The sequence below is a fragment of the Gracilinanus agilis genome, chromosome 6 (assembly GCF_016433145.1).
Source record: "Gracilinanus agilis isolate LMUSP501 chromosome 6, AgileGrace, whole genome shotgun sequence".
Lineage (NCBI taxonomy): Eukaryota > Metazoa > Chordata > Mammalia > Didelphimorphia > Didelphidae > Gracilinanus > Gracilinanus agilis.
The window spans coordinates 298,646,312-298,665,919 of record NC_058135.1 but is presented as its reverse complement, the minus strand read 5'-3'; the positions used below and the strand labels follow the sequence as shown (position 1 = coordinate 298,665,919).

Genomic DNA, 19,608 nt, shown 5'->3' with positions numbered 1-19,608 from the left:
GGGCGGGGCGGGGGCGGTCCCGGGAGTAGCCGCCCCTCTGCCCGGCCAGGTACCTTCACGGCCGCACGCTGGTCCCGGAGCAGCCAGGAGGCGCCCTGGCCGAGGTGCACCTGCTGTGGACGCCGGTGCCGCCCGCGCTGAGCCTGGCGGCGGACGAGCAGGAGCGCACGTGGGACTTCCTGACGCTGGTGGCGGGCAGCCGGGCGCAAGCCGAGGCCCAGTTCCTGGAGGCCCTGGGCATGCGCGCGGCGGGCAGCCTGTACCCGCGCCACACCGCGGCCTGGTCGGCGCTGTGGGAGGCCTGGGCCGCGGACCTGGAGGGGCCCCTCGCCCTGAGACAGGCCCTGCGGGGGTGCCTCTACTACACGCTCAGCGCGCTGCCGCCCCCGGGCTGCCGCGAGCCCTTCCACGGGCTCAGCCCTGGAGGCCTCTCCAATGGGGCCCGCGGCCAGTGCTACTGGGGCCACGTCTTCTGGGATCAGGTGAGGCAGCCGGCCGCGGGGCCCCTCGGCCCCCTGCGCACCTCGGGCCCCGCCCCTCCCCCCCTGAGGCCAGCATCTTTGCTGCAGGACATCTGGATGTTTCCCAGCATCCTCCTGTTGGAGCCCAGCGCTGCCAGGAGCATCCTGGAGTATCGAATCCGGACCCTGGCCGGGGCCTTGGCCAACGCCAAGCTGCTGGGATTTCAGGTGGGCGGCTTTCCATGTGGATTCCTCCGCATGACCTGACCCAGCCTCAGCTCCCTCACCTGCAAAAGGAGGGAATAAGGCCCCTTGGCAGCCTGCTTCCTGCCTTTCCCTACCGTTTCCCATCTTCCACCCCCTGAAGGCCAAACCTCAGAGTCATATCCCCCACCTCCACCCTTTTGACTAGGCTGTGCCTCATGCCTGGAATATGATCCCTCCTCAGACCAGCCTCTTTGAAGCCAAGTTTGCCCTTTCTGTTAGTGTCCTCAGCCTCAAGTTCCTCCCGATGACTTAGCTGGGCCCATGGATGGCAGGGGCTGCTTGGGCTTTGCCTTCATGGTCTGGCCTGCTCCTTTGAGAGGACCACTGACTCCAACTCTCCCATTTTACAGATGAGAAAACTGAGGCCCAGGAGCACCAAGTGCTGGGCCCAAAGGCACAAGGGAGTGGAGGGAGAGGAGAAATTCAAGCCTGTGGCCATGATGCCCTTGGCTTGATCCCACCCACTTCCAAAAGGTCTTGGCTCCATCCTCAAGGCCCCTTCGGGCCCCCTCCCTCCTCAGGGTGCCAAGTTTGCCTGGGAAAGTGCCAGCTCTGGCAGAGAGGTCTGTCCTGAGGAAATCTATGGGACCCAGGAGATCCACGTCAACGGGGCGGTGCTGCTGGCCTTCCAGCTCTATTACCAGGCCACCCAGGTACCCTGGAGGCACTGGAGGGAGGGAGGGAGAGGAGGGAGGGGGGGACGGCCTCTCCCCACTGCCCCCCCTCGCCCCAGGACGTGCAGCTCTTTCAAGAGGCGGGTGGCTGGGACGTGGTCAGGGCCGTGGCTGACTTCTGGTGTAGCCGGGTCACGTGGTGCGAGGAGGAGCAGAACTACCAGCTCCGAGGTGAGGGTCGGGTGGAGGGCCCGGAGGGGGCGGCCAGCGCTGGCCGGTGCGCTCAGAGCTCCCCCCCGCCCCCCCAGGGGTGATGCCCCCAGACGAGTACCACTCCGGGGTCAACAACTCTGTCTACACCAACGTCATAGCTCAGACCAGGTGAGTGGGCTGGTGGGGAGGTAAAGCGGGAGGCCCCGCCCCGGAGCCCCGCAGCCCCGCCTCAGCTCGGCCCCGCCCCCCGCAGCTTACGCTTCGCCGCTGATCTGGCCGGGGACCTGGGCCGGCCAGTCCCCGACCTTTGGGTGACGGTGGCCGAGAAGATGAAGGTGCCCTTCGATAGGGAGAGGAAGTACCACCCGGAGTTCGACGGCTACGAGCCGGGTGAGCGCGCCCCGCCCCCATCCTGCCTTTGCCCCGCCCGCTTCCAGACCAGGGCTTTGGGGTCTGTGGAGGGGGGGAAGGGGGCCTCGGTGCCCCGCGCCGCCGGCTAATCCCGAGCACCCCGGGGTGCTCCGCACTCTGCCCCCAGGACAGACGGTCAAGCAGGCCGACGTGGTCCTCCTGGGCTACCCAGTGCCCTACGCCCTGAGCCCGGATGTTCGCAGGACCAATCTGGAGACCTACGAAGCTGTGACGTCCCGCCAGGGCCCGGCAATGTCCTGGGTAAAGGGGGCGGGGGGGGGGGCCGCCGCCTGGCCTCAGTCTCCCCGGACCGGAATGGGGAGGAGAGGGGGGCCCCGGGGCTCCTGGGCGGGAGGGCAGGCCGCGCACTCCTCTCCCCCAGAGCATGTTTGCGGTGGGCTGGCTGGAGCTGAAGGAGCCCCGGAAGGCCCTGGAACAGCTCAGGAAGTGCTTCTCCAACATCTCGGAGCCCTTCAAGGTGAGGCTCGGCGCTGCCCTCCCGGCCGGTGGGGGAACGGGGCGGGGGGCCCGGAGGCAGCGCCTGGATCGTCCTCGTAGGTGTGGACGGAGAACGCGGACGGCTCGGGCGCGGTGAACTTCCTGACCGGGATGGGGGGCTTCCTGCAGGCGGTGCTGTTCGGCTTCACGGGCCTCAGGTGCGGAGGGCTGGGGGCGGGGGCGGGGCGCGGGGCTCCCGGAGTCGTGGCCGCTCTCACTCGGGCCGCCCCCGACAGGATCACCGGGGCCGGCCTGCTCTTCGACCCCGCGTGCTCCGCCCCCGTTCTGGCCGTGCGGCTCCCCGGGGTCTCCTACCTGGGCCACAAGCTCCGCCTGGACTTCTCCGAGGAGGCGGTGACCATCGAAGTGACGGCCGCGGGGGTCCCGGGGGCCCCGCCCCTGGAGGTGGAGCTGAGGCCTTCTGGGAAGCGCCTCCCCCTGCCCGTGGGTGAGGCCCCGCCCCGGCGAGGGGAGGGGCGGGGCGGGGGCGGTCCCTGGGCCTTCGGCCCGACGGCGTCCCAGCTGAGTCTGCGGCTCCCCCTCAGGACGCGAGATCTCCTTCCCCGCCGCTGCCGGAAGGATCCAGAGGGCGCCCGTGTAGACGGCGGAGACCCGGGAGGGGGCCTCTCCGGCCCGAGTGCCCCTTGGCGGCCTCCTTCGCCCCCACCGCCTGGGGCATCTTCCTCGGGCAGGCCGAGCCCCCCTCCCTGCCTTCCCTTCTCCGGCCTCGGGAGCGTTCTCGTCTCCCCGCGCGGCTTCCGCACTGCCACCCCTCCAGGGCGGGACCTCCAGGCCCCGTCCAGCCTCTCTCCCCGGCTTCCCAGGCCTCCCCTCGGCAGGGACTCAATAAATGTCGGCGGCCTCTGCCCCCTCCAGCCGGTCCTTGGTCTCCTCTGAGGCCGCCGTATTCCCCCCTCCCCCCCCCCGCCGGGCGCCGACACTCTTGGGCCCAGGAGTTGTTGGAAACAGGCTCGAGTCCCTTGGGGGGGTCAGTCCTTTATTGAGCACCTACTGTGTGCCGGGCCTCAGGCGGCCCAGAGGTGCACGATTCGGGCCTTCCAGAAACCGGGACCCCCGCGTGAGGAGGAGGGCGGCCCGGCCGGGACACACCCAGACCAGGGGTGGATCGGGCTAGGCCGGGATTGGGGGGGGGGGGGCGCGGAGCCCGACCGGCCAGGCTGGAGAAGAGCCGCCGAGCCCGAGGTGGGGGCTCCGGCCAGAGAGGGAGGCGCGGCAGGAACTCGGGGGAGGGAAGGGGAACAGGAGAGGCGCCACCCTGTAATTAGGGGCTGCCGGGCCCACCACACCCCGGGCTGGGACGCTCCGTGGGCCCCTCTCCCAGCGGCCAGGGGCACGGAGGCCACCCGGGCGGGGAGCCCCCGGGTTCCAAGGGCCCCCATCCCCGGCTTCTACACTAGCGAACAATCGCCGCCCCCACTCCTGGGCGGGGGCACACGGCCACGGGCCTGCGCGAAAGACCCTCGGACCCGGAGCTCAGACGCTGGCTGGGGGCGCGAGGCGGGGAGCCCGGAGGATGCTCGCCAACGAGAAGGCCGGCGGGCCTGGAAGTTTGGGCTAGGGCGCAGGGCGGGGGGACCCCCGGGGGAGGGAGCCGGGGGTCCCGCTGACCCTGGCTGGGCTCTCTGAAGAGTCAGCCTTGGGCGCGGGGGTGGGGGCGGGGCATTTGCCACGAAAAGCCTCGTGCCGACCCGCGTTCCACCCCGGGCCCCGCCCGAGATGGGGGCCTGACCGGAAGTGGCCTGCAGAGGGGGGAAGGGGGAGGATTGGGTCTTTCTGGAGAGATAACTGGGCGAGGACTGGACGGCTGGGGGGGGGGGCGGCGCAGGCTCAGTCATAATCCGCATCGTGGAACTTGACGCTGAAGTAGCTCATGGAGCCCTGAGCCAGGCGGGATAGGTGCAGGGCTCCCGTCACCACCAGCGCCACGAGCAGCAGGGGCAGCAGCAGCGTCCACACCGTGGCCAGGATGTTGTAGCACTTGGCCTTGGAGCCGAAACGCTGCGCCGCTTCCAGGTCTCCAGCCACCTTCTGGTCCCGGGCCTGGGCAGGGACAAACCATTAAAGGCCCTAAGATGGACGTCCCGGGGCAAAGGCGCTCGGAAGCGCCGAGGCTCCCCGCCGCCTCGAAGCAGTTTGGGGGAGGGAAGGGGGTTCGTCTGTTTTTTTTTCACTTAAAAAGCACCGTTAGGCCGCTCCCTGCCGGGGGGGGGGTTCTGTCTCCTTCCGCTCCCCCAGAACGAGGGGGCTCCCGGGATTAAGCCCACCCTTGGGGAGCCCGAGGCGCCGCCCCCGTCCCGCTTGGTCCCGGCCCCCTTCTCCAGGGCAGGCAGCCGCCTCTTCCCTCCCCCGCTGGCTCGGCGCTTTCTGCCCCGCCCTGGAAGGCCGGATCTCGGCTTTCTAACGGTTCTCTCCCCCGGCCGCCCGCGGGGCGCACGTGCGCGGCCGAGGCCCGCCGCCTCCCCTACCTTGATGGAATAGGCCAGCGCCAGGAAGCCCAGGCAGCACAGGTTCAAGTAGAGGGTGTTGAAGACGGACCAGACCAAGTGGTCCCTCGGGGGGCGCGGCGGCCCCACGGGGATCACGGTGGCCGCGCCGGGCTCGGGGCCTCGAGGCGTCATGGGCAGGGGCTCCCCGCGGGGGTACGACGTGTCCATGGGTTCGAGGCCCGTATCTCCCCGATGAGCTCCGGCAGCGCGGCTCAGGGAGGGGGGCGGCCCGGCCTTTATAAGGCCCGGCCAAGCCCCGCGGGCCTCTGGGTAGACCGACAAATGACAGGCTGGCGCTGGAGCGCGGGGGGCCGCAGGGACCAAGCCCAGAGCGGCCCCGTGCCCGCCCACCGGCAGCTGGCGGCCGCGCAGAGCCACAAACCACACCGTCCTCCCCCGGGCACGGGGAGGGACCACCCTCTGCCCAGACAGCAGCGGCGGGGGTCACCCAGCACGTCCCTCTCTGCCTCTCCCCGAGACATCTCTTGGGTGGGGGAGGGGGAGAAACTTCCCTGGAGGAAACTCGGCCCGTATCCCCTGGCGGCTTGCTCACCCCAAGAACCAATAGGAGCTGGCCCTTCGGACACCCCCCCCAAAGGCCTACCTCCCTCTCTCTAGCTTTCCCCCCCCAGAAGGGAGGGGGACTCTTCCCCACCCCCAAGAGATCCCGTCCTCCTTCAGCTCCATCTGCTCCCCTTCCCAGGGGCTCCTGGGGATCTCGGCCATTTAGGGGAGGCTTCTGGGAGTCCGACCAATGAGATCCCCCCCCAGGCGCTGAAGCACACTCCCCTGGACCCCCTCCCCCTAGCGAGCCCAAGGGGGGCAGCAGAAAGTGGCTGCTCCCTGGGACAGGATGGGGCTCCCAGTTTAGCTTCCTTAACCCTTATCTTCTGCCTTAGAATGGCTGCTAAACAGGGGGTCCAAAGCTGAAAGGACTTGCCCAGGGTCACACAGCTAGGCATTTCTGAGGCCAGACTGAAAGCCATGGCTCTATCCACTGGGCCACCCAGCGTGCCTCCCCCCACCCCAGTTCTCCTTAGAGGGAGGCACCCCTCAGAGGTCTTCATGGGCCACCAGGCTGACACCACCCAAAGCCCAGCAGGAGATCAAGGCCAAGCTGGTGCCATCTGATGTGCCTCCCGCTGGAGGTCCCTTCTGGCTAGAGACTTCGGCCCCACCAGCCGCCCTCTAATTGGCTGCTTTTTCTTTTCCTCTTCATTTTCCTGCCCTGCCAGAGCCAAGGGAAGCTGAGAAAGGCGCCGCCGCCGCAGGGGCTAAAAATAAGAGAGTCCCTGCGGCCGAGGGTGGAGAGCCCAGAGGGTTGGGTATGGCATCCTGAGGGTGGCTTTGATCTGCGGGACTCCGCCCGCCCTTCCTGGGGCAGACGCGGCATCCTGGTCGAGCTGAGGGGCTCTGGACCGGGTCCCCCGATTTCCAGACTCCTTTTCCTTCGGGGCTCGCTCTCTCCCTCCCAAAGAAAGCCCGGTGGGTAGCTGACCGGCGGAGGGAAGCCTCCAAAGCCTCCGGGAACCTTCTCTGGAGGCTGGCCCTCTCGGAGCCACCCGCATTCCCAGAGCTGCCCCAGAGAGCTTCTTGGGGTCAGGGGGAAGCCAGGTGTGGCTGCTCAGCGTGCAATCTCGGCAGCGGCCGCCAGGGCGCGCTTGGAGCCCAAGCTCCCGGCCCTCTGTGCCCCGCTGGCTTCCCCCACTTCCAGCCTGCCCTTTTGCTGGGCTCTCCTTTCCTGGGGGCTAAGACATCATCCTTTCCAGCCTCCTTCCCGAGGAGCTTCTGTCCTCCTCCTCTCCGCCTGGACCTCATTTCTTTCCCTCCCTGGGTTACCTTGGCCAAGTCACCTTCCACCCCAGAGATTAAGGTTCTTAGTCCCCACAGCCTTTCTAACACCCCCTCTCGAGGCCAGCCCCCCAGCAGCCGCTTCCCTCCTCTCAGGACCTTCCTGGACCACCTCAGAGCGAGGGCATCACCTCCCCAGCTTTCCCCCCATTCCCACATAGTTCCTCCCCGCCTTGGGGCCCAGGCTGCCTCGCCTTCCTCGGCATCCCTTGTGGGCAGCTTCTCCCTGCCCGTCCTATGGCCCTGCTCGCACATGTTATAAAGAAGGTATCTTTGTCTACTATTCTAGTTATTATAGGGCATATTGATCAGGGAAGCTGTGCCTTGGTCTCCCTTGATAGCTGGTGCAGGGACGCATGAGTCCTGTCACTCAGCTGGATGGTATAATAACTGCCCTTCTCAATAACAGCACCCAGGAAGGATCCCTAAAGGTCAGTGGATGGGTAGCCCTTTCAGGTCCCACCTGGGGTTGGACTGATTGTGAATATTGGGCCCTGTTAGCCTTGGATCACATTTTCATCTGACTGTGTTGCTCCCTCCCCAAGGGCTCTGATGTAATGACCACTCAGGAAGGTACTTAATCAACTTTATAAGGGAAAGGGATGATCAGGAACGGATTGGGGACAGGAGACCCTGTCACTGGTGGCTAGGATCACTAATCCCTCAGGCCAGCAGGCTGTTTCAGTAATGCTGGAGCTCTCCTTCCCTTCCTCGGGCTCAGCTTGGCCTCGGCCAAACCAGAGAAAGCAATCTGCTCGGCTGATGATTCGGATATCGCTGATCCCTCTCAGCTTCTTTCTGCCAGTTGTTGTGTCAGTGCTACAGCCCTCAGGAAACACCTCCCTCACCTCCCTCTGCTGCTTCTCCTTCCCTCTTCCCGGCTCCCTAAATGTCTAGTGATGGTTCAGATGAGAACCAGAGGACCCACACAGGTCACTGCTCCAAGCTCAGATCAACGTCCCAGGCCGAGGGTCAAAGCCAAGGGCCTTGTCAGCTGGCTGTCAGGGAGGGTATTTATCTCCTCTGGCCAACCGCCTTTCCTCCTGTCCTCCAGCCTCGGGGAACATTCCACTGTCTTCACCTGTCAATCAAGGTGAGACTCACAACTCCCAGAGTTTGAGTAGGAGAAGCTGCTCCTGCCTACCAGCCCCGGGGCCGACCCAGACAAGGCCAGGCCTGCACTTCTCCCGAGGGCTGCCGGGTGGACAGCAGCCTGAGGGGATTCTGGTCTTCCGGAACTAGGAGGGGACCCTGGAGCAAGCTCAGGCCTAGGGCCAGCTTTGGGGCAAGCTCAGGGGGCCCACAGTGAGGGGAGGCTGCCGGGAGCCGGGGCCCAGCGCCCTCCCCAGCCTGGGATGGGGGGAACCCTCTGCACCCAGCTGGAGGCCCCGCTTCACCGGTTTCTGTTCTGGGAGAGGCTGGGCTGCTCGGGGAAATCGAAAGTTGGCAGAGGGGAGGTGGGCTGTGCGAGGAGGCCCCTCCCCCTGGCCTGCCTGCCCGCCGCTCAGGCAGCTCCTCACTCACTTTCCGAGGCTCCCGCGCCATGGCCAGCACCCAGACGCTCCCCCTTGGCCACATCAACGGCGCTTTCCCCCCCAGCTCTAAGCTGCTCTCCGAGGAGGCCGAGACCTCCACCACCATCAACATCCGCTCCTGTGATCCGCCCCCGAAGGACTTCTTTGTCTGGTCCTTGTTCAACGCCCTCTACATGAACTTCTGCTGCCTGGGCATCGCGGCGCTCGCCTTCTCCGTGAAGGTAGGCGGCGGGGTGGGGGAGGGGGGGCCACGTGCGCCAGTGCCGGCGCGTGAGCCGGAGAGAGACCGAGAGGCAGAGGGAGGGCGGGAGGGAGAGGGAAGAGAGACACAGACAGAGACAGAGAGAGATACAGACACAGACAGAGACAGAGAGAGACAGAGACGGAGACGGAGAGAGACACAGACAGAGACAGAGGCAGAGGGAGGGCGGGAGGGAGAGGGAAGAGAGACGGAGACAGAGACAGAGAGAGACACAGACAGAGACAGAGAGAGACGGAGAGAGACACAGGCAGAGACAGAGACAGAGAGAGACACAGACAGAGACAGAGAGACAGAGACAGAGATGGAGAGAGACACAGACAGAGACAGAGGCAGAGGGAGGGCGGGAGGGAGAGGGAACAGAGACGGAGACAGAGACAGAGAGAGACACAGACAGAGACAGAGAGAGACGGAGAGAGACACAGGCAGAGACAGAGACAGAGAGAGACACAGACAGAGACAGAGAGACAGAGACAGAGATGGAGAGAGACACAGACAGAGACAGAGGCAGAGGGAGGGCGGGAGGGAGAGGGAAGAGAGACACAGACAGAGACAGAGACAGAGACAGAGACAGAGAGAGACGGAGAGAGACAGAGACAGAGTCGGAGAGAGACAGAGACAGAGAGAGACGGAGAGAGACAGAGAGACAGGCAGAGACAGAGACGGAGAGAGACACAGACAGAGACAGAGACAGAGAGAGACAAACAGAGCCAGAGAGACGGAGAGAGACCGAGAGGCAGAGGGAGGGCGGGAGGGAGAGGGGAGAGAGACACAGACAGAGACAGAGACAGAGAGAGACAGACAGAGACGGAGAGAGACAGAGAGACAGGCAGAGACAGAGACAGAGACGGAGAGAGACCGAGAGAGACAGAGGCAGAGGGAGGGCGGGAGGGAGAGGGAAGAGAGACACAGACAGAGACAGAGACAGAGAGAGACAGAGAGAGACAGAGACAGAGAGAAACACAGACAGAGACAGAGAGAGACGGAGAGAGACAGAGACGGAGAGAGACGGAGAGAGACAGAGAGACAGAGAGACAGAGAGACAGAGGCAGAGGGAGGGCGGGAGGGGCCGAGCGGCTGAGCTGGAAATCGGCCCCCGGCCTCTCACTAACCCCGGCTGCCTCTCGTCCCCCCGCCCAGGCCAGAGACCGGAAGGTGGTGGGGGACCTGGATTCAGCGCGGAGCTACGGGTCCACCGCCAAGTGCCTTAACATCTTCGCCCTGATCTTCTCCCTCCTCCTGCTGGCAGTGCTGGCCACGGTTTTGATCTTGGGACTCATCGGCCTGGCCCAGAGGCAGCAGCTATTCCCCCGCAATTGAGTTGCCCCGCCCCGCCCCGCCCCCTCCTCGCGCTGGGAGCGGCGCCCCCTCCGCTGGCCCGTCTCCCCGCGGCGCCCCGCTGAATGCAATAAAGGACCCTGTTTCCAGGCTTCTCCTCTTCCTGCTCCCGCTGTCCCTGCGCCCCGGCCCGGGAAGGGAGGCGAGGGCGGGGCGGGGCGGGGCGGGGCGGGGCTCCCCAGGCCCCTCCCCTCAGGTAGTTGCTCCGGAAGCCAGGAGAGGGATGGGGGGGATCCCGACCCAGGCTCCCGGGCTCCCGGGCTGCTGCCCTCGGAACCCGCAGGCCTCCTTTCGGGGCTCGGCTTGCCGCGGGCCCTTCGGAGAGGGTTGGAAGCCGGAGCTCCGGCCCTGGCCGGAGAGGTGGCCCGGCAGGAAGGGCAGCTCCCTGGAGGCCTGGCGTGGGCCTGACCGGAACCTGCAGCTCAGCCTCCGGCCCTTTATAGAGGCGGGTCACATGACCCTCCGGGCAGACACCCCGGGCCAGGCGAGGCGAGGCGAGGCCCGGCCCGGATAAGGGAGGCCCCAGGAAGGAGCGAGGCCGGCCCGCCAGAGGGGCTGGGAGGCTTCCCGCAGCAGAGAGGACTTGGAGGAGGGCAGGGAGGAGGCCGGGGCCTGCGAGGCTCTGAGGGCTCCGAAGGCCAGGAAGAGGCTTTGGAGCCGGAGGGCGGAGCTTGAGATGTCCAGTGGGAGGTCCGGCCCACCGGAGGGGGAGGGGGAGGGGGAGGAGAGCCGGGCCCGAGGGCGGAGCAGAGAGAGGCCTGCCCGCAGGAGGCTTAGCCTCAGAGGGCAGCCGAGATCACGGCGGAGAGCCCAGGGAGGTGGGCACGAGAGCATGTGTGTGGAGGCGACACCGGAACGGCATCCCGTGAGCAGGCGGAGCCAGGAGGGAGGCACAAAGGAGGGAGGACCAGGTGGCGGCAGGCCCCGAGTGAGGGAGAGGCGGGGCTTCCCGATCTGAGCCACAATTTTTTTCTGGAAAATGTGAAGCAAGGACCAGCTGGGGGGGAGGGGGAGGGGGAGCTAGGGGAATTCTGAGGAGGGAAGAGAAGGTGTGGAAGGGCAGCCATGCAGAGCCGGAGAGGGGCGAGGTGTGTCCACTTGCAGTAGACCCAGGCAGAAGGAGGGCCTGATTTTCCACCTCCCTTCAGTAGCACGCGGGAGGGCAGGAAGTTGATATCAGGAGGCTGGACGTCTGGGTGACGTGATAAAGTGACGTGGGAAAGGGGGGAGGAATGCAAGACAGTGTCCAGTCCAATGGAACTGGTTCTCCAAGGGCTCGGGGCGGGCAGAAGAGGAGAGAGTGCCGCTCAGGTGGTCTGCGAGAGAATCAAAGGGCCAGAGAACCACGGGAGGGCGAAGAGCAGGGAAGTGTGAAGAGGAGGCCGGGGAGAGGGGAAGGGCCAGCCGAGGGGGGCTGCGGGAGAGAAGCCCAGAATTTCGCTGGGGCACGTCGGTGGGAGCCGCAAGATCAAAGGTGAGGTGGAGTGGGGGGAGGAGTAGCTCCTAGAACCCGGGTGGTTAGGGTGCTCCAGGGAGGGAGAGTCTCTGCAGACACTGAGGTCCCCTGGATGGAGGCCAGGAGGCCAGGAAGAAAGAGGCCCATTGAGCTTACTGAGTCATGGAGAAAGGGGGAGCCCTGGAAGTGGCAGTGGGTAGATGGGAGCCTTCCAGTTCCCCCTCCTTGACCAGGGAGCCAAGAAGAGGGAGTGAAGGAGCAGAAGGGGGATGGCTTAAGATGGAGGGAGGTTCCTTGCCTCTGGCCCAGGCATTCCAGAGGGCACAGCAGAAGGGCTGGGTGGAGTTAGGCTGAAACTGGAGAGGGAGGATTAAGGGGGATGAGAATGAGGAACTTGGGGGGGGGGAGGGGGAGGGGAGGGTTTCAGCATGCTCTGCAGGGGTTCAGTCACAGGGTTGGGAAGGGTGTGACCAGGCTCAAGAATGGTCATCACTGCCCACTGTCACTGCGCACCGTGCGCCACTCCTCTACACTCCAAGGAAAGGTGTGGCGGGAGGCAGGGGGCTCGGAGCTCCTCTTCGAACTGGGGGTCTCCACGTCCCATTTGGGAGACTGGAGGGAAGCAGGATGTGGGAGATGCTGTGCCTGCCCACAGCAGCCTTTCCTCAGGGAACCTGTGGGCCTGCAGGCTCAGGGTGTGGGGACTCCATGGAGAGGGCGCCTATTGTTTCCAGTGAGGAGGGCAGAGAAGCTGAAAGAAGAGAAAAGAGGAGAGGCCGCTGCCAGCAGCATGAAGACCGGGATGGGGATGGGGAGGGACCCTGGTAAAAGATGGGCCGCGGATGGCGCAAAGTTCATCTGGGGGTCACAGTTCCAGCCACAGGCCTTAGCACCACACGGTGGTTCCGCATCAGCTGCGGATGCCCTTCTCTCAGTGGGAATGGCTTCCAGGAGGCCTGCAGGTCTGCTTCCTTTGGGGAGGGGCCCTTCTCATCAGGCTTGCAGCTGAAACCTTCCCTTTCCAATGGGAGCTCCTGGCTTGGTACTTCGCAAACCCTACCAGTGCCCTGGAAGGTCCTTTTGGGCAGCCTCTTCGGAGCTCTGTTCCCTGCTGCCGAGTGTCCTCTGGAGCCGGGCGGAGCAAGGCGCTGCTGGGGCCCCTGAGCCTCGGATGGATCTTTCTATGACTTGGATGCAAGGAGGGCCTCACAGGGCTTCTCTGAAAGCTCTCCAGCTCACCTCTGACCTTCCCAAGCTGCAGCCCCCAGGACTGAGGCTGAGCAGGGCCGGGGCCTCCCTCCCAGAGGCTAGGCTTCTCCCCCAAGGCAGCCCGAGATCCTGTGTGCTTTCTTGGCAGCCGGGTGCCGCCTGGCCTGGACCTCGGTGGGGAATTGAGGATGCGGGCGGCCGAGGCAGGGCAGGGCTTCTGGGAAATGCCGCAGCTGCCACTTGACTTAGAGCACAGTGGTGGGAAAATCCGCACTCAGTCCCCAGAGCGGTGGAGGATGGCAGCCGCCTCCCTCTCTGGGCTGCTCTCCCTCGTCCCTTTCCGCCTTCCTCCTGGGCAGTCAGCAGTCACACCCCCACCTCTCACGTCTCATTCGCCCCTTGCCTGGGGGTCTGCCGGCTGGGCGGGCGGGGTTCCCCGGGGCGCTCTTTTCTCTCCACGCTCCCGCCTCCCACATCCACGCCCCATATTGGCCCTTCGGGCCAGTACGGCCATGGCCAGCTCGACGCCGCCATCTTACCCGGGCGGGGCCCCTCCCCCTCCCTATTTCTGCCTGAAGCTCTCCCGGCCTTCCCCTCCCCCTCCCCCTCCTCACTCTGGCTCGCCCCAACCAGCCCATCTGCAGCCACCGTAAGTCTCCGGTCGGACCGGAGGAGCGTTCTGGAGTCCGAGGACTTGGGTTCAAGTGTCCCAGGGAGCCGGCAGTGAGGGGCCGTCAACTGTGCAGCCTGGGGCTGGGACGCCCTGCTCTGGCCCCCAGCTTTGTGCCCATCGCGCGGAGGCTGACCTCTCCGGGCGGGCGGGCGGGCGGGCGGAGGACCTTTGCGCATGCGCCTCGTCCTCTACGGCGAGCAACCCCCAAACCTCCCTCCGCCAGGATTTGGCGTGAGGCGGCCGCCCTGATCCTTCCGCACATCGCGCCCTTTATGGCCTCGGGATTGAACCGAGGAGTCGGGATCTCCCACTCCCGGGGCGAGCCAGGCCCCGCTCCAAGCTCTCCCTCCCCGCGGGACCCCGGGGTCCTGCTGCGGCTGCTTTCCTCGCCGCACGTGCCCGGGGCCTCCTGGGCCCTCTCCAGGGGCGGCTCTGCTGGCGGGACACGGCCCCACCCTCACCCCCATTCGCCCTCCGGGCCGGGAGGCGTGGCTGCAGCCCAGCTGTGGCGGGAGGGGCGAGCAGCTCCGAGGAGCCGGCGGGCCGCCCGGGATCCCGCAGCTTCGCCCGGGCCTCTCAGCCCAAGACCCCCTCCCTGAGGCCCGAGGGACGCGCCTGCTCCCCGGCTGCTGAGGAGTCCAAACTGCCGGCCCGCCGCGCCAGGCGCTCTCTTCCAGGAGGGACCCGGACGGAAAGGAACTGGCCAGGACGGCTCTGTTCTTCTGCTGAGCCTGGGCGGATTCCCCCTCCCCTCCCCCTCCCAGACGCTCGGCCCTTCTTCCCCTGCCGCCCCCTCCACATGCAGCTCGGATGACAGCCGAGTGGCTCAGTGGATAGGGCCGGGCCTGGCCGTGGCCTCAGACACCCCCTAGCAGTGTGGCCCTGGCCAAGTCACTTAACCCCCATTGCGGGAGCCCAAGCCAAGACAAGGGGAGGATTCTTGGGCAGCACTGGGCGGCCCTTGGCCAGCCTGCTCCAGCACCCCCGGCCAAGGGCTTTCTGGTTGTTTCCTCCCCATCAGGCTGTCAGCCCAGAGCCAGGGTGGGCCCACCGGAGGGGCTTCACCCATGCAGACTCTGCTCTCCGCTTGGGCTCCGCCTGAAAGGGAGACACACCTGCAGCCTCCGGAGACCCTTGGGGTCTGGCTGGCAGAGACGGACGGAGCCGGGTGCCAGCCGCCGCCTCAGGATTGCCCACTCTAGAGCCCTCGGGATCCCCTGGAGAAGCCAGAACAGCCCACCACGGCTGCAGTTCCTCAACCTGCGACCTGGCTGACACCCTTGGGTGGGGGTGGGGTACCTCCCTGTTCCTCAGACTGGGAGTGCCACCATGTTGGGCCTTGACCAGGTTAACCCTCTCCCGTCCCTCAGCACCGACCTCTCTGGGCCCTTGGACCAACCCCATTTACTCGCCCCCTCCCAGTGCCCCCAGGCCGGCTGCCCCATGGCCCACCAACTGGCTCTGCTCTTGGGTCTTTCCCTCCACCATCTGCCTCTCCCGGAGGAGGCCGGCTCCCCCCTGACACTGCCACGACGGGGCTTCCCCAGACTGCCCAGAGGATCCCGGTGGCTCTCCCTCCTGTATCAGCCTCTTTCCCTGGGCATGGCACCATCTGGACCCTGCTGGTCCTTATGCAATCTCCCTTCCTCCTCGGGAGTTCTAGGCCGGCCTCAGGCTTTCCTTCCTCTCCAACTCCTGGCCTCACACGGAGGGACCTCCCCATCCCCCACCTTTTCCCAGGTTGTCCACACGCAGAGATGATGAGGAGCTCCTTGATCGTGCCGCCACCCCCCCCCCCCATGCACCACCTGCACGTCCATGAAATCTGCTATTTGTGCCTCTGATCGCAGACCCTCTCCAGCCTGACCTCCCTCCACAGGCTGGCTCTCTCCCCTCCTCCACCTTCACTGGCTCAGGGCCCTTGGGGGCTGCCTCACCTTTCCACCAGCCTCCACAGCTGGGCCCTTTAGCCCACGAGGGTCCCATTTCCCATGGAGCCTCGACAAAGCCGGGCCTCCTCTCACCATCTGCCTCCTTTCCTCCTATTCGGGGGCACGAGGGAAGTGGAGGCGGTCATGGGCCCACCCCAGATTTCGCTTCCGTGATCTCGCTGCAGCCAATCAGGCTTTGGGAACTTCCTTCAGGAGCTCCCTCTGCACTTCCCCGTCTAAAGGCTGAAGTCCTTGCGAGTCGCCATCTCTTCATTTGCGAAGGATTTCTCCCTGCAGGGCAAGACAGCCTGATTGTGGTCAACACACTGTCTTGACAATCCAAAGACCAGTGGCGACCCCTGGCCTCTCTACCCAGATGCATTGTGGGGAGCTGCTACTCAGCTTCTCCCTGGACTAGCCCAAGACATTTCTCATTGGGAATCAGCTCCTCAGGAGTGATCCATGAAACCCTCAGCCCTTCCCCAAAAAGCATCATTGCCCCGGGGAGGGGGGGAGGGGGGAGGGGGGAGGTGAGTGTGCCAGGGTTTAGCCCACATCCTGTTTAGCACAGTGCCCGGCCCATGTGGCTAGCGTGACTGGCAGGCCCCAGTTCTCACGGAAATCAAAGTCAGGAAGATGGGGGAAACCGGAGCCTACCCTGGTGTGGGGAGCAGTAACCACTTCCTGAATGCTGGCCAGGTCAGTGCCAGGTCTTCTGGTCACTGGTTTGCTTGGTGCCTTTTCTGCTTCCCAGAAGTGCTGCTGCACACTCACTGGCCCAGTGGGGCCCGGGCCTCCGTGGGACCTGCCCTGCCACCTGGGTTTTAATGAGCCCGCTTTGTTGTGGCATCAGCGACCTCATGTCACATCTCTTGTCTGAACGCTTCTGGGAAGTCCCCACCCTCTTTTGCTTCCTGTCCTCCTGAAGCACGTGGAGATCCAGGAAACCCTCCACTGGGCTCTTTCTACAGAGGCAGTCCTCTTGTGCAAAGGGCTTCTTTGTGCTCCACCCTGGACCCATTTCCCTGCCTCTTGGACTCTCCAAAGCAAACGGCTTAGCTCTCTTGGTTTCTTTTAACTTGTCGATTTGATATTGGAAGGGACCCGAAAACAATCCGGTGTCAGAGAGCTGGAGATCCAAGGAGCCCGGCCCCGCCACCGTGATCAGGGAGGAAACCGAGGCCAGGATGTCGGGCTTCGTGACTGGGCTTTGGTTTCCTCGTCTAGAAGAAGAGAAGGGGTAGCTGACCCTGGAGTCAGAGGACTTGGGTTCAGACTCTGCCTTCTGAGTCCTGGGTCTCTTTTGTCGAGGGACTGATGGAAGTCAGTGGATTCAGTCTTGGAACTTAGTGGGGACATTCCATTGTCAGTTGAACACAGCTCTCAGGCTTTGGCGGACCAGCAGTTTTTTCCCCCACTGCACGGAGGCCCCTGTGCGCCCCTTCGGCTCCTTCCACTTTTTTCTTTACTGTCACTGAGGTGAGATGTCCCGGAGCCGGGGCGGCCGGGGTGCTTCTCCCTGCCTGGGGCCGGAGCCTCGGTGCCCCGAGCACCCACAAATCTAGGCTGGGAGCTTCTGGGGCCTGGACCGGCCTTGGCCAAGTTCAGCTTCAGCTCAGCTGGGCTGGCTGCCCTGTGGCCATCTTCTCTGGCTCTCCCAAGGCCCCTGCAGGAACAACAAGGTCTCCCTGATTTACTGCCACCTCCAGAGTTCAGCCTGCTAACCTCCTGCTCCACAAGGCATTCTTGCCCTCGGTTTCCTCACCTGTAAAATGGGGTCAGAATGAATGGCCCCCACCCTGCAGGGATCCCGTGAGATAATATTTGTACAGCACTGGGCCCAGGGCCAGGCACACAGTAGGAGCTTAAGAAATGGTCATTGCTTTCGCTTCCCTGCTGCCCCCCACATGACTAGAACTCGAGGCCCTTCTGTAGATCATTTTGGAATGGTGCTGCCCACAGCTGAGCCCAGACTCCAGGGGAGGGCCTTCCAGCTCTGGGAAGGAGCCTGTCTGAAAGGTTCTAGCAGGGGGCCTGACCTAGGGCCAGCCCTTAGGTGCTACCCAGGTGGCTCGCCATGCAGGCCCCCCTAGACCTCCCTGGGAACCTCTGCCCCCCCCCACTGCCTGGTTTGTAGCCAAGGGCAAGGCAGCTCCAATCCCCCCCAGTAGCGTAGCGTCTCAGCGCCCAGAGCCCTCTGGCGAGGAGTCCTTGGCATCTGCCCGGCTTCTCCCCTTGTGGGCATCTCGCCCTTCTCTCCACAGGGACAGGTGGCCAGGTTCGAGCCAAACGGTGCTCCCCTCCCCCCCAGCTCCTCGGAGGAGGCCAGGCCACTTGGCCGGCTCTTGGTAATTGCCACTTCCTTCTCCCTGTGGCCATCCACAACCACAGCCTCCGAGTGTGCACAAGCCACAGGCTCTTCCCCGAGTCTCTGCCCCTCCCAGTCTGCACGCGCTGCCCTCGCTGGCCACCTGTGGCCTCAGGAGTCCCGTGTCCGGGCCTGCCATCACCGGCCTCGGTCCAGGGCAATCCGGCCCAGAGGCAGGAGGAGCAGCATCCTGGGAAGGAGCCCCTCGGTTCACCCGCTGTAGCTGCCCACAGGGGAGGGTGGAGGCTCCCTTTGCCTGCGTGCAGCCACCGGGCACCGGGCACCGGGCACCTGCCATCGATCCCCTCCTCCTCCCCAGCAAGGACAAGCCTCGGCCGACAGGCCTTTCGGGCTACGGGGTCTGCCGGCGTTCATCATCAGAGGACACGGACCGGCTCCATCTCTGTTTTCACAGGGGGAAACCGAGGGGCAGAGAGGCAGAAGGACTTGCCCAAGGTCACGCAGGTAGCAGAGCCAGGATTTCAATCTAGGACCTGACCGCCATAGCTACCCAGCAGCACCCTGGGGTCCACCCCGGGCCCCCCTCTCCTGCGGGTTGGGGTTTCCCTCCATTCTCTCTCAGGCTTCCACTTCTTGAGGGGTTTTCTTCCTCCTTCTTTCCTCCAGTTCCATGTCAAAAGGCCGTTGGACAGTCGTTTTCTGGTCTTTTGTGCTCTCGGCCTGCCCCCCCCCAGGTAAATAGGGAGCTATAGACTGTGCCAGGGCCCTCGGGCTTCCTGCTGAGCTATCCTGGGGTTCCAGCGGGTCCTGCTTCAGCAGAGAAAGCCCACCCAGCCCCCTCGGGGTTATCCCGGAGGGCGCCCGTTTGGCTGCCTAGTTTCCAGATGGAGCTCGTTCATGGGCAGCCCCCTGGTGCGTGTCCGCAAGGAGCTGGGGTGCTCCTGGCTCGGAGCCCACAAAATCTGCCCCGGTGAATTGTGGGTCCCCACCCCGACCCCTCCCCCCTTTCTCTGGCTCAGGCTCTTGTTTCCTCCGGAGCTTCCCCCCCCCCCGCCCCCCAGGGAGCGGCAGGGAGAAAGGGAGGGCCCCGGGCGCTGGCACACGCGCACACACACGGCTGATTCCACAAGCTTTATTCTGTGCCGCCTTTGCCCGGGCACTGAGCATTCTGGGGGAGGGAGAGGCTGGCAGGGGCTCGGCAGGGGCTCCGGGCCTGGGGAGCAGGCGGGGGAGGGGCCCCTAGTGCGGCTGGTACAGGTTCTTGAGGACGGGGATCACGTAGAGGAAGAAGAGGATGAGGAAGATGATGAGCAGCAGCACGTTGAGCACGATGGCGCAGACGTTCATCTGTTTGGAGGTCTTGGCGTAGGTCAAGGCCCCGTCCATGTCCCCAACCAGCTTCCGGTCCCTGGACTAAGAGACGAGGAGAGGCCTCATTCTGCCCACCTTTCCAATGGGCACGGGGGGGCCCGAGCTGTGTGGGGAGAAGCACCTGCCCTTGGGGGGGGGCGGGGCAGGGCCGGCCCACGGCCCAGCCAGCCCTCCCGGAGCCGGAGCCGGAGCCGGAGCCGGAGCCGGGCTCCCTCCCTGGAGGCTGAGCCCTGGATTCCCCCCGCCGGGCCCCACCCCGTCCTCCCCGCCTAAGACCCGCCGGGGCTCCCCATGGCCCGCCTTTCCCCGGGCGCCTCCGGGAGGGCCACACAGCCGGCCCTGCGGGGAGGGGGAGGGGAGGGGGCTACCTTGACGGAGTAGACGAGCGCCGCGAAGCTCAGGCAGCAGGGGTTCCCCAGGAGCAGGATGTTGAAGAGCGACAGCAGCAGGTAGTCGCGCGGGGGGTCCCGGCTCAGCCCCTTCTCGGGGCCGGCGCCGTGCATGGTGATGACCGTGTGCTCCGCCATGGCTCGGAGGAGGAGACGAGGCTGGGGCGCCTGGCAGCAGCGGGGAGCGCAGCGCAGCCGACGGCTCCGAGGGGTCCCAGCAAAGTTAGAAAAGACTCCGGGGCGGGGGCGGGGCCGGGGAGCCGCCACAGCCCGCCCCCTCGAGCTCCGCCCAGCCT

General features: G+C 65.4%; 4 protein-coding genes across 4 annotated transcripts in view; 2 read left to right on the top strand and 2 right to left on the bottom strand.

The window, feature by feature from the left end:
* The window catches only part of PGGHG (protein-glucosylgalactosylhydroxylysine glucosidase), a 5,536-nt gene extending 2,377 nt beyond the window's left edge, over window positions 1-3,159 (top strand). The window contains exons 2-12 of the mRNA XM_044682093.1: window positions 50-482; window positions 570-689; window positions 1,250-1,381; window positions 1,462-1,573; window positions 1,651-1,723; window positions 1,809-1,945; window positions 2,094-2,227; window positions 2,349-2,444; window positions 2,525-2,622; window positions 2,701-2,912; window positions 3,010-3,159. Of these exons, the coding sequence (XP_044538028.1) occupies window positions 50-482; window positions 570-689; window positions 1,250-1,381; window positions 1,462-1,573; window positions 1,651-1,723; window positions 1,809-1,945; window positions 2,094-2,227; window positions 2,349-2,444; window positions 2,525-2,622; window positions 2,701-2,912; window positions 3,010-3,065 (1,603 nt within the window). The 3' untranslated portion in view covers window positions 3,066-3,159. The remainder of the gene's footprint in view (window positions 1-49; window positions 483-569; window positions 690-1,249; window positions 1,382-1,461; window positions 1,574-1,650; window positions 1,724-1,808; window positions 1,946-2,093; window positions 2,228-2,348; window positions 2,445-2,524; window positions 2,623-2,700; window positions 2,913-3,009) is intronic.
* Window positions 3,160-4,274: 1,115 nt separating this feature from the next.
* Window positions 4,275-7,228, bottom strand: LOC123252920 (interferon-induced transmembrane protein 5-like). The gene is made up of 2 exons (XM_044682165.1): window positions 4,951-7,228; window positions 4,275-4,525 (listed from the first exon to the last, which is right to left on the bottom strand). Exons 1-2 carry the CDS (start codon window positions 5,137-5,139, stop codon window positions 4,313-4,315), a joined length of 402 nt encoding a protein of 133 aa, XP_044538100.1. The 5' UTR covers window positions 5,140-7,228; the 3' UTR covers window positions 4,275-4,312.
* A 963-nt stretch (window positions 7,229-8,191) lies between these two features.
* Window positions 8,192-10,047, top strand: LOC123252919 (interferon-induced transmembrane protein 1-like). Its single transcript, XM_044682164.1, has 2 exons — window positions 8,192-8,578; window positions 9,757-10,047. Exons 1-2 carry the CDS (start codon window positions 8,366-8,368, stop codon window positions 9,934-9,936), a joined length of 393 nt encoding a protein of 130 aa, XP_044538099.1. The 5' UTR covers window positions 8,192-8,365; the 3' UTR covers window positions 9,937-10,047.
* An 8,623-nt stretch (window positions 10,048-18,670) lies between these two features.
* On the bottom strand, window positions 18,671-19,537 carry LOC123251488 (interferon-induced transmembrane protein 3-like). The gene is made up of 2 exons (XM_044680753.1): window positions 19,292-19,537; window positions 18,671-18,965 (listed from the first exon to the last, which is right to left on the bottom strand). Exons 1-2 carry the CDS (start codon window positions 19,448-19,450, stop codon window positions 18,792-18,794), a joined length of 333 nt encoding a protein of 110 aa, XP_044536688.1. The 5' UTR covers window positions 19,451-19,537; the 3' UTR covers window positions 18,671-18,791.
* Window positions 19,538-19,608: the final 71 nt, after the last annotated feature.

Excerpts from the sequence above, each read along its gene's own strand:
- LOC123251488 (XM_044680753.1), bottom strand. The coding sequence starts at position 19,450 with ATGGCGGAGCACACGGTCATCACCATGCACGGCGCCGGCCCCGAGAAG. Across the intron at positions 18,966-19,291 it reads CGCTCGTCTACTCCGTCAAG|TCCAGGGACCGGAAGCTGGT; the intron begins GTAGCCCCCTCC and ends CTCGTCTCTTAG.
- LOC123252920 (XM_044682165.1), bottom strand. The coding sequence starts at position 5,139 with ATGGACACGTCGTACCCCCGCGGGGAGCCCCTGCCCATGACGCCTCGA. Across the intron at positions 4,526-4,950 it reads CGCTGGCCTATTCCATCAAG|GCCCGGGACCAGAAGGTGGC; the intron begins GTAGGGGAGGCG and ends GTCCCTGCCCAG.
- LOC123252919 (XM_044682164.1), top strand. The coding sequence starts at position 8,366 with ATGGCCAGCACCCAGACGCTCCCCCTTGGCCACATCAACGGCGCTTTC. Across the intron at positions 8,579-9,756 it reads CGCTCGCCTTCTCCGTGAAG|GCCAGAGACCGGAAGGTGGT; the intron begins GTAGGCGGCGGG and ends CCCCCCGCCCAG.